This window comes from Aethalodelphis obliquidens, unplaced genomic scaffold (assembly GCF_003676395.1).
Source record: "Aethalodelphis obliquidens isolate GAN/ISIS:26980383/991018 unplaced genomic scaffold, ASM367639v1 scaffold57, whole genome shotgun sequence".
Classification (NCBI taxonomy): domain Eukaryota; kingdom Metazoa; phylum Chordata; class Mammalia; order Artiodactyla; family Delphinidae; genus Aethalodelphis; species Aethalodelphis obliquidens.
The window spans coordinates 564241-575425 of NW_020838001.1; the positions used below are offsets into that span (position 1 = coordinate 564241).

General features: G+C 64.8%; 1 protein-coding gene across 4 annotated transcripts in view; it reads left to right on the plus strand.

Annotated features, from left to right (window-relative positions):
* The window catches only part of EEF1A2 (eukaryotic translation elongation factor 1 alpha 2), a 40927-nt gene extending 34347 nt beyond the window's left edge, over nucleotides 1-6580 (plus strand). For all 4 annotated transcript variants that reach the window (XM_027086744.1, XM_027086740.1, XM_027086743.1 and 1 more), the window contains exons 3-8: nucleotides 1352-1531; nucleotides 2003-2299; nucleotides 3149-3299; nucleotides 4394-4650; nucleotides 5280-5514; nucleotides 6170-6580. In XM_027086744.1, coding sequence (XP_026942545.1) covers nucleotides 1352-1531; nucleotides 2003-2299; nucleotides 3149-3299; nucleotides 4394-4650; nucleotides 5280-5514; nucleotides 6170-6297 — 1248 coding nt within the window. In that variant the 3' untranslated portion in view covers nucleotides 6298-6580. The remainder of the gene's footprint in view (nucleotides 1-1351; nucleotides 1532-2002; nucleotides 2300-3148; nucleotides 3300-4393; nucleotides 4651-5279; nucleotides 5515-6169) is intronic.
* The last annotated feature ends 4605 nt before the right edge of the window (nucleotides 6581-11185 follow it).

Consider the following 11185-nt stretch of genomic DNA (forward strand, 5'->3'; position numbering starts at 1 on the left):
GGTGCCTGGTCGGGGGGAGGTGGGATGACCTGCCGGACCAGACCCCGGCGGCGGAGGGGCTGGAGGTGCACTTCTCCCAGGATAGGTCACTGTCTCTGAGCCCCCAGGGTTGGGTTCCCGTGTCCCCGGGGCTGAGGTCTGGGGCTGGAGGTGGCGCTGTCCTCGCTTGTCCCGGGGCTGGGCCAGGACTCAGAGCGGCTATTAATAGCTGATTGATGGGCACCCAGCCCATCAGCTCCATTTTCTCCTGCCGGCCCGGGGCAGGCTGCCTGTCCAGGGTAGCACCCTTTTTTGGGGGGGAGTCTTTGTCACCTGGCGAGGAGGAGAGGGGCCCTGATGGCTGACCCCCCATTTCTCGAAGCTGATCCTCTCAAGCGTCCGAGACCCACGGGTGGGAAGTGTCCATGGAGTGGGATCTGCTCTCTGTGCCTCCTACCTCCACCCCTGAGCTCTGGGGGAAGCTCCTGTTGGGGAGCTGTGAGGGGTCTCATCTGGATGGCCAGTGCCAGGGCTCAGGAGGGGCAGCTGCTGGCCTGGGCTGCGGGGATGCTCCTGGGCCCCAAAGCTGTGTCTCTTCTTCCCTGCGGGGCTGGTGTTGAGGGGGGCTGAGGGTGTTTGCGGGGTGTCTGGTTCGGGTCTAGCTGGACCCTGGCTGGGCAGCCTCCCTGGAGGGCAGAGCCCTGTCCGTGCATGGCCCTGGCAGGGAGCTTTGACCAGCTGGGCAGTGACCACAGCTGCCACCCTGACCGCAGCCCTGACCCTGGGCATGGGGGTCTCACTGGGCACTTGGCACAGGTGTTGGGAGAGGGCAGCCCGGCCTCGCTTTCCCTGGTCAGGTGGGGCGGGGAGTGGAGGCGGAGCCTCAGAGCCACTGGGGAGCTTTAGCGGCTGTGGAAAGAACTGGAAAGCCAGGCCCTTCCTTACCACCTCATCTGATTTCTTTCTTTCTTTTTCCCTAAAAAAACCCAAAAAACCAAAGAGGGGCTTTTTGGTTGGACAGCCTGAAGCCCAGCGGGGTCATCAGCTGACACAGGGATCTGGGGGGTGCGGTGGGGGGGACCCTGGCTTCAGATAAAGGGAAGCCCTCAGCCAGGGGAGGGCTTGAAACCAGGGCGGCTCTCAGGCTGCTCCCAGGCCCTTGCGCCCCCTGCTGGTGGCGCCCGTTTAGGCGGCAGGAGGCCGGCCCGGGCAGGGCATGGATGAGGTCCTGGTGTCCCCGGTTCCGGAGGTGGGTCCAGAGCCCCAGGGTTCCAGCAGTAGCGAGGGGTCTCTCTGCTGTGACATGCTGCTCCCGTGCCCCAGGGGGACCCGAGTCCCGGTCCCGTCCTGAACCACGTCCCCACCCCTCCAGATGGGGAAGGGCTCCTTCAAGTACGCCTGGGTGCTGGACAAGCTGAAAGCCGAGCGGGAGCGCGGCATCACCATCGACATCTCCCTCTGGAAATTCGAGACCACCAAGTACTACATCACCATCATCGACGCCCCGGGCCACCGCGACTTCATCAAGAACATGATCACAGGCACATCCCAGGTGGGCGGGGCCTCGGGCGCCTGGGGGACGGGAGGTGGGGCGGGGGCACCGTTCAGGAGAGCCTGGGGGGCCCTGGAATCGGTGAGCGGTAGCTGGGTCTCCTCTGCTTCCTCGCCAGGGCATGAAACCCCTCACCTTTGTCACCACGCGCCCCCCCAAAGAACTAAGTGTCCTGGCATCTCAGCCTGGCAAGGGTGCCTGTAAGGACAGCCAGCCACTGTCAGGGCCGCCTTCACAGGAGACACAGAGGCCAGGATGGGGACACGGAAATGTGGGCAGAAATGCCCCCGGACAGTCCGACATTGCCAGGGCATTCACACAGACAGACAGACAGACAGACACTGCCCCTAAGGTCGGGACCCCCAGGTTCCATGCCCAGGCGATGGCCCAGGCCCCTGTCTGCTGCCCAGAGGGGCCTGGGCTTGGGTGCTGGGCGAGGTCTGGGCTCACCTTGCCCGACCTGCCGGGCAGGCGGACTGCGCTGTGTTGATCGTAGCGGCGGGAGTGGGCGAGTTTGAGGCGGGCATCTCCAAGAACGGGCAGACCCGGGAGCACGCACTGCTGGCCTACACGCTGGGCGTGAAGCAGCTTATCGTGGGGGTCAACAAGATGGACTCCACGGAGCCCGCCTACAGCGAGAAGCGCTACGACGAGATCGTCAAGGAGGTCAGCGCCTACATCAAGAAGATCGGCTACAACCCAGCCACCGTGCCTTTCGTGCCCATCTCGGGCTGGCACGGCGACAACATGCTGGAACCCTCGCCCAACGTGAGTGCCCAGCAGCGGTGGGGCTGCTCGGACCTCCCCCTGAGGGCCCTGGGTCAGGGCGGGCACAGACAGCCAGCAGGAGGAAGTGCGGTACCAGCCCCCTGTGGGTGTCCACGCTGCTGGAAGCCCCAGACTCCTTGGGGGCCGGACGCTCTGCCCTCAGCTCAGCCTCCCTGTGAGGCTGGCAGAAGCCACTGCAGCCCCTTCTCTGGCCAGGGACACGCCCCCCCTCGCCCCCCAGGCTGACACTGCGGGGGCAGCGGCTGCCGGGGCCCAGGCCCACTTGCCCCGTCTCTGTCTCCAGAGATCTGCGTGGCAGGGTTGCATCTCCCCCAGGGGCCAAGGCCACGGGGCCTCCCAGGCCCCTCCCCGAGGCCCAGGGCAGGCCGGGACAGCAAAGGGCCGAGGGCTGGCTCTCTGGGGCCAGCTGGGAAGCTGGCGGCTCTGGCAGCCCATGTCCTGGGGACTTGACTCGGCAGGAGGTGATGAGTGGGACCTGGTTGTTTTGAATTTGTGGAGCCCGAGACCAGGTGCCTCACCCGGTCAAGCCAGAGGCCACCCCTGGCCCAGCAGGGGTCACTAGTCCTGGCCAGGCTGCAGCTGCCCACACTGAGGGAGATGGGCACGGGGGGTATCTCAGGAGAGCCAGGGGAAACTCAGCCCTGCACCCGTGGTTGGGGGCCGCCCCTCCTGGCCGGGCTGCCGGCTTGTATGTTGCGGATCGAGCTCCCCTCGTGGGGTCTCACGTAGGGAGGGGTGAGCCAACCGTGGGCCCGGAGGCCACGGCTGTGGGGTGGGTGGCACGGGGGCACGTGGGCTCTAGGACAGTGCTTTCTTCCTCCTGCGCAGATGCCGTGGTTCAAGGGCTGGAAAGTGGAGCGGAAGGAAGGGAATGCCAGTGGCGTGTCCCTGCTGGAGGCCCTGGACACCATCCTGCCCCCCACACGCCCCACAGACAAGCCCCTGCGCCTGCCGCTGCAGGATGTGTACAAGATCGGCGGTGAGTGAGGGCTCCGTGGCCACCGCCCGCTGCAGCACCCACCCTGCAGCCTGGCCAGCTCTGCCCTCAGACCCCCTCCTGAGAATGGGCCCCTGACCAGGAGCATCCGGGACGGGTTATTTCAGCCCCTTCCCCCATGCTGCACACTTTCCGGGGGGCCACGCATCCACCCATCTCCATCCATGCATCTATCTGTCCATCTATCCACCCCCACCCCCGACCCATCTATTATCCATTTCTTCATCAGTCCATTCATCCATCCATCCGTCAGTCCCTTTATCCACCCACCTCCCCCTGCCCGTCCATCAGTCTGTCCCGAGTTTGCCAGGGTCTTCCTCCCTCCAGATAAGTGCCCAGCCTTATACCAGGAGCTGGTGGCACAGGGAGGGTCGCATATTACTCTCCACCTGGAGATTCCTGTCTTGTGGGAGACACGATCCACTCCAGGAGTGAGAAAAGCTGGTCATGAAATGATATAGAACCATAAACAAGTATGAGGCCCACGAGGGGGCAGCGATGGGGGACTCCCAGCCAGGAGGCTGTGGCAGAGATGCGGGGCTGTGTGCAGGATGGGGGTGTCACTCACCCAGCACAGAGAACAGCCACCAGCCTCAGCCTCCGCAATGCCACACGAGCCTCTGTCACAGCCACGGAGACCGGCTGGAGCCCCCACCGCCCCCGTCCCCCACTCTGGGGAGCACCAGACCCCCACTGGGCAGCCACACAGTATAAGCGGATCCTGAGAAGTGCAGGGGCACCCACGCCCCTTTGGGAGTGACCCTCAGGACAGCAGCGCCAGCGCCAGGCGGGCCACGTTGGGTGGGCTGGTCCTCAATCCGCTCAGGGCTTCTGCCTCACAGGGTGGGACCCCTCCTTGCCCATTCTCCCTGTGCTCTGGGAACTCTCTTCCTCAGTCCCTTCTTCCGCTGGCGGGGCGCAGAAGCCTCCACTTCTGTCTGAATGCCTCAGCGTCCGCCTTGCCCGGGGTCTCCCTGTCCCCTCCCTCCCGCCACGTGGCCACCCCCCACCGGCCAGGGAGGACAGGGCACCCCTGACGCCAGCCTGCCCTCACGGCCCCCTTCCTCTCGGCCCAGGCATTGGCACTGTGCCTGTGGGCCGAGTGGAGACGGGCATCCTCCGGCCGGGCATGGTGGTGACCTTTGCGCCTGTGAACATCACCACGGAGGTGAAGTCAGTGGAGATGCACCACGAGGCGCTGAGCGAGGCCCTGCCCGGGGACAACGTAGGCTTTAACGTGAAGAACGTGTCGGTCAAGGACATCCGCAGGGGCAATGTGTGCGGGGACAGCAAGTCCGACCCACCCCAGGAGGCCGCCCAGTTCACGTCCCAGGTGGGCAGCCCGGTGGTCGGCAGGGCCCCCCCCCCCAGTACCAGGGCTGTCCTCAGGTGAGGGGGCTGCCTGGCGCTGGGGAGGACTGAGACCCCCGCTTCGCAGAGTGGGCCACTGAGGCCGGGAAGGGCTGAAGCCGGCCGAGGGCGCAGGTGGGAAGAGCAGGCGGGGTGCACCCCAGCCTCGGTGCTCCTGGCCTCACTGAGGTCCCACTTTGGTCCTGAAAACGCTTTTATCAGTTTATTGCCTGCGACAGGCCTGTGATACTTAATTCTCCACATTTGCACTGTGTCCTCTTCGGTCACCTCTTTATGTGACTAGGACTTTTTAAATTGGCTTTACTGAGATACAATTGAAATATGATAATCTAAGTCCTGTCTTGTCATCCCCCGTCTTTGCTCTGGCTGCTGGCCCTTTCAAACCGTGCCCTCGTCGTTGTTTATCTCTTGTGGCTTTTTAGATGCTTGAAGAGGACCTCGGGGTCCAGGTCCGGGGGCCTGGGTCCCCCCTAGCCTGACCTTCCTCCATGGTCGGCACTCTGGGCCCCAGGGACCTGGGGGTGGGCGGAGCCTCCTCCAGCTCTGTGCCCTCCCCCTGTGCCTGATGGCCTCATGCACCTCTGTCCGCAGGTCATCATTCTGAACCACCCTGGGCAGATCAGCGCTGGCTACTCGCCGGTCATTGACTGCCACACAGCCCACATCGCCTGCAAGTTTGCTGAGCTGAAGGAGAAGATTGACCGGCGCTCTGGAAAGAAGTTGGAGGACAACCCCAAGTCCCTGAAGTCCGGCGATGCGGCCATCGTGGAGATGGTCCCGGGGAAGCCCATGTGTGTGGAGAGCTTCTCCCAGTACCCACCTCTCGGTGAGCTGGGGGGTGAGGGAGGGGCAGCCCCGGGGTGGTGGCCAATCCAGGCCAAGGGCAGAGGACCACTGTGGGGGTGGGGTGGACGGAGGGTCCCGCACTTTTGCGCTGCAGCTTAGAGCTTAGCAGGAGGCCCCCGGCCTTGGTCTTTGTCTCATGGAGCACAGGTGGCCCCACTGGGTGGGCCTGGGATGGTATCCTGCTCTGCAGACTCACCCAAGGCCCACAGCTGGTCTGGTGGCAGAGTTAGGACTGGCCGCCTGCCTCCAGCTGGCCGGCCGCACAGATACCCCAAGGACGACCCACAGACCTATATCAGAGAGCTGCCTTGTGCAAGGTTGCTGGCCATCTTCAAGATGGCTAAAAGGGTGTACTGTACTCCGCGCCAGCCTGCCCTAAGTACTGTCCACATACCATTTAATTCCCACAACGATGGCTTGGCGGAGTCCTATGTGTGTTATTCCTGACACCTAAGGAGACAGGAGCCTCGTACTCCACTGCCCACCCCCCCCCCCCCCCCCCCCAAACAGGCACAGAGAGCTCGGTGCCCAGCGCTAGCGTCCCGCCCCAGGGCCAGGGGCTGGGGAGGATGCTGGGGGCGCGAGTGCGCCTGCGCCCTGTATCCCGGCCCGCGCCTCACGCCCCCTCCCCGCAGGCCGCTTCGCCGTGCGCGACATGCGGCAGACGGTGGCCGTGGGCGTCATCAAGAATGTGGAGAAGAAGAGTGGCGGCGCCGGTAAGGTCACCAAATCGGCGCAGAAGGCGCAGAAGGCGGGCAAGTGAAGCGCGGGCGCCCGCGGCGCGACCCTCCCCGGCGGCGCCGCGCCCCGCCCCCGCCCCTACCCCCGGCCCCGCTCCCGGCGCGGTCCCGGCGCCCCGCCCCCTCGCCAGGCGCATGTCTGCACCTCCGCTTGTAAGAGGCTCTCCGTCAGCGACTGGATGCTCGCCATCAAGGTCCAGTGGAAGTTCTTTAAGAGGAAAAGCGCCCCCGCCGCCGCCCCGGCTTCCGCGTCCAGCCTTTGCCACGCTCAGTGCCCGTTTTACCAATAAACTGAGCGACCCCGGAGCCGTGTGCGCCTGCTGTTGGGGGGTGGGCGGCTCGCCCTGCGGGAGGGCGCTCGTTAGGACCCCTCCTGGCCCCCCACCAAGTTGCCAGCCCCGTCCCACCTGGCATCCCGCCCAGCACCCACCACCCCTGTGGGCGACCTGGCCAGGTGTCCACCTGTGCTACCCAGGGGGACGGTGGGGCACTGGATCCAGAGTCCAGCTGGTGAGGGGGCTTTGGCGTTCCCCCAGTGGGGGCACCCAGGACAAAGAATGAGTCACTTTGGATCCGCAGAAGCGGGGTTGAACGTGTTGGGGGTCTCTCTGAGAATGGGATGAACTGAGGGCTCCTCCCCCACGAGTGGCTGTCACACACACATTGTTGTTCACCCGGGTTTTCAAGCTCCCACGCTCTTGGAAGCCCACTCTTAACGCCCCCAACTCCCAGCCCTAGGCTGGTCACTTGTGGCTGGACTCAGCGCCACTGCCGTCCTGCTCCTCAGTGGGGCCCCCGGCACAGCCAGGAACCCCAGCCCCTGGAACCCCAGAACAAGCCCTGACCTTGGTCAGCAAGCACAGTAGAGGGGGGAGGGAGGGCTTGCTGCCCAGCTCTCCCTGCTGCCAGAAAGCAGCGCCTAGCCCGAGCCGGGTGTTGTTGCTGCAGATGGAGCTCAGGGCGGGGCTGAGCGGATCCCTGACTGCGGGCGCAGTGCAGACTTGCCCGCCTGCAGCGGGAACTGGGCTGTGGGGCGTCCCCTCCAGGGTGAGCAGCAGGCCAACCACAGGGTCCCCTAGTGTATGAGTCCCCTGGGGCTGCAGCAACAAATGGGCCTCAAGCTGGAAGCTTAAAACGACAGAAATGGACCCTCCCGCAGTCCAGTACCCCTGGGACAAGATCCAGCGTGGGCAGGGCCCGCTCCCTCCAGAGGCTGTGGGGGAGGGTCCGGTCCGTGCCTCTTGCAGCTCCTGGTGGCTGCCGGAGTCCCTTGGCTTGTGGCCACAGGCCCCCAGTCTCTGCCTCCATGGTCACATGGTCTCCTCTCCTCTGGGTCAAATCTCCCCTGCCAACCGCTTATACGGGAGTCACTGAAGACCCCCCTGGATAATCCAGGGTCATCTCCGCCCAAGCTCCCTGATTCAGTCACCTGTGCAAAACACTGTCTTGACACTTGTCACATCACAGGTTCCAGGGCCTGAGGCCTGAACTCTCTGGGAGCATGTCCAGCCCGCCACCCTGGGTGGTGATGGGAATTATGCCACCGAGTGAGGGGCCGGCCCGGACAGATGGGTGCTGGGGTTCAGGGGTGTCCACGGAGGGACGGTGGTGTCTCCCCGCCCAGTCCCAAAGTGGGGATGGGCCCCTGGAGGGCGCAGGAAGGGAGAGTAGGACCAGAAGAAGGGCACCAGGCTAGCCAAGCCAGTGTGGACTGGGACCCACCTCCCCAGTGCTGGCGGCCTGTAGACCCCCGTGCGAACTGGGACCCACCTCCCCGGTGCTGGCGGCCTGTGGACCCCCATGCGCAGGGTCTGGGCCGACCCTCAGAGGCCTCAAAGGAAGGCAGCTCGAGTAGGCGAACAGAGACACAGAACCCCAGGCAGATCTGGATTCAGAGAAACAGTGGATACTTTTGAACATAAATATGTCCCATGCACTATGTACACTGAGAAAGTATTTACTGCTTACCTGAGATTCACGCTTGTTGGTGTGTTTTATCTGGTGGCCCTACCCAAGGAAACTGGGTGCCCCCTGCCACTCTTCTGAGCTGCGGCTCGTCCTGGGCCCCCGGGCCAACCTGCTGTGACCCTGCCAGCTGTCTGTCCCAGGAAGCTGTCCTCTTACACTTGGCCCAGTTAGAATTGGGGTCAAGCCAGAGAAACCTGTCAGCATGAGACAGGGTAAGAATGAATCCAGCCCCGGCTGGGGTCAAAGGAAGCCCCCCAGCGTGGTCCCTGAGGGGACCCTCACCCTCTGGTCCAAGCGGCTGTTGTGGTCCAGATGCCAAGGGTGGGGGGATTTCAGCCATACTTCCCGCCCCCTGCAGGTGAGTGTGTTCCTGGGGTGGGGGACACAGATCATTCCAGGCTCATGGACTCTCAGGGCAGTGTGAGGACACAGGTGGGAGCACTTCTCCACTCCCACCGGAGTCTGAGGAAGATGGGGGTCCCTGCCACGGTGGAGGGTGGGGCTTCTCAGAGGGTCTCGGAGGGGGCCTTGGGCCACCTTCGGGGATGGAGTGATTAAGGCAGCCCCTGGAAGGTGCAGCTCCTAGTCTGTTGCCTGGCAGGGCACTGGACCTCTCTGCATCCCTGTGCCTTGATCAGGGTGGGGTTCCCCAAGACAGAGGAAGAGAAATCCGGACCTCACTCTCGGGGACATGCAGTACCTGCAGGTGTCCACGTGGGGGCAGCACATGCAGCACCTCTCCCAGGATTTTTCTGCTGACCTGGGGGGGGGGGGCTCCCCCACCAGCAGCCCCCTGCAGAGCTGGGGTGGGCAGGGACCTGGGTCTCTGGGCTGTTCCGGGAGCCAAACACACTCAGCGGGAGGGGCTTCAGGGGGAGGGTGGGCACTGGCCACACCTCGGGACTGGCAGTGGGAGGGGAGGGCTGGGTGGGATGGCAGAGGCCCAGCGTCACACTCTGGGTGTCGGTTCTCAAACCCTCGCAGGGTCAGACACCACTGAGGTGGTAGCCATAGACTTGGTGCACCGGAAAGGAAAGCAGAAATATTTAAAACTCAAGGTCACACAGCGCAGTCGTCACACATCGCATGGCTCTGAAAACCCCACTGTACGAGGGGGGACGGGCGGAACAAAGCCAAGGCCTTGGCGTTACTGGGAGAACAGTCTGATCTTGAGGGCCTTCTGGAGGGCTCTCGGTCCCCGGGGTGCCTGGACCTAAGTCTGAGAGCCTCTGATCTGGGCAGTAGTGCAGGCGGTGAGGGCGCTGGTTCCTGCCCCGCTCCACCCACCGCCAGCGGGACAAAGCAGATGGTGGGTGGAGGAACCCCCTGCGGTCAGGTGCTCGCAGGGCTTGCGCAGCTGCCTCCTGGCCCGCCTCCGCTGCTGTCCAGCTCCCGGCACGGCCATCGGAGTGCGGGCTGAGGCTGCGCGGTGAGCGGAGGGCGTGGGGGCCCCTCCCTTTGGTCTGGTGGTGGGTGGGGCAGGGAAGCAGGGTAGGGGGCGGGGTCCACTGGGCCTTGGCGTCGGGGTGTCAGCTTCAGAGGCGGAGGGTGGGTGGACAGGGTGGGTGGTACCACAACCCGGACAGGGCACCCTGGGGTGCAGGCGGGGGTACAGCCTCAGGGCCAGGACCCGAGCGGGGGGCACAGACCAGCGCTCACACTGGGCTTGGATGCCTGGGCTGCCGCGCAGGACGTGGGGGCCACAGGGCTGGTGCCGGAGCCCAGGCTGGGCGATTGCCCCCTGAAGCTGAGGCCCGGGGCTGGGTCTTCCACCCTCTGCTGGGCTGGGGAATAATTGAAAGCAAGATCTGCCAGGACCCAAGTGGCAGCTTCAATCTGCACTTTGGGTACCTCCGAAAAATTCATGGGTCCTCGGGGTTGCAGGGTCCTGCTGAGCCGGCCAGATCGGGTCTGTCTCCTGCCCTCGTCTCCCCAGGGCTCCCGGAGCCCTCCCCTCGAGACAGGAAGCACCTTCCCTCCCTCCCCCAGGGACCTGGGTGACCTGGTGGTGACCGTCCTGTGTCTGGACGGCGGCCTCAGACCCCAGGGCTCCTTGCCAGGGAGTGACCGCCCTTGTGAGGGGCTGTGGGTGTGTCTCCTCCTGGGTGCCCTGGTGCGTCTCGGAGTGGGACCAAGGGTGTGCCAGGTTACACGAGTGCCCCTGGTGTGTGTACCCAGCCGTGCACACCTGTGTGAGTGTGACCTGGGTGTGGAGCTGTGCACGTCTGCCTGTGGCTGTGTGGAGTGTGGGGAGAACGTGGTGGGGGTCCTGGAGCCCACGGGAGCCAGGGCAGCGAATGTGTGCAGGTGAGTGCGCATGCGTGCATCTCGTGCGTGCTTGAGGGAGCACGCGTGCGCATGCACACGTGTGCACGAGTGTTGAGTGTGTGTGCGCCCGCACAAGCTGTGTCCCGGCTGTAGCTGCACTGCTGGCTGGCTGGAGTCAGGATTGAGCCCAGGGCGCCGTGGGTGGCCGGACTCAGGCAGCGCTGGGGAGCTTTCCCGGTCCCGCGCCCGTGCGGGGAGAAGCCGGCTGGGGGCTGCGCTGGCTGCTCATGACTTCACTGGGGTGGGTCTGGGTGGGTTGGGGAGGAACGGAGCTTGGTGTCCAGAGGAGCTGCTTCCTTTCCTGGCGTCTCTCTTTGGGGGTCGGCTGGGGAGGGCGAGGGCCGCTCAGACGTGGGCTCGTGGCTGGGAGCCCGGCCGAACCCGCTGCCAGCGCAGAGGTCCAATCAGCCGCACACCGGGGTGCGGCCGGAAGCAGGGGTGGGGGAGGCGAGAGCTCCCAGGCCCTGCCTGTTCCGTGTCCGCCCTGGGCGGAGTGGGTGGACCTGGAAGGGTCAGTGGGGCAGGGACCAGATCATTCTCTTTGGACCGCCTCTGTGAAGATGCTCGGTGAAGTGGCCCCAGGCTCCGAAGCCATCTTCTTGTCAGGGATGCTGG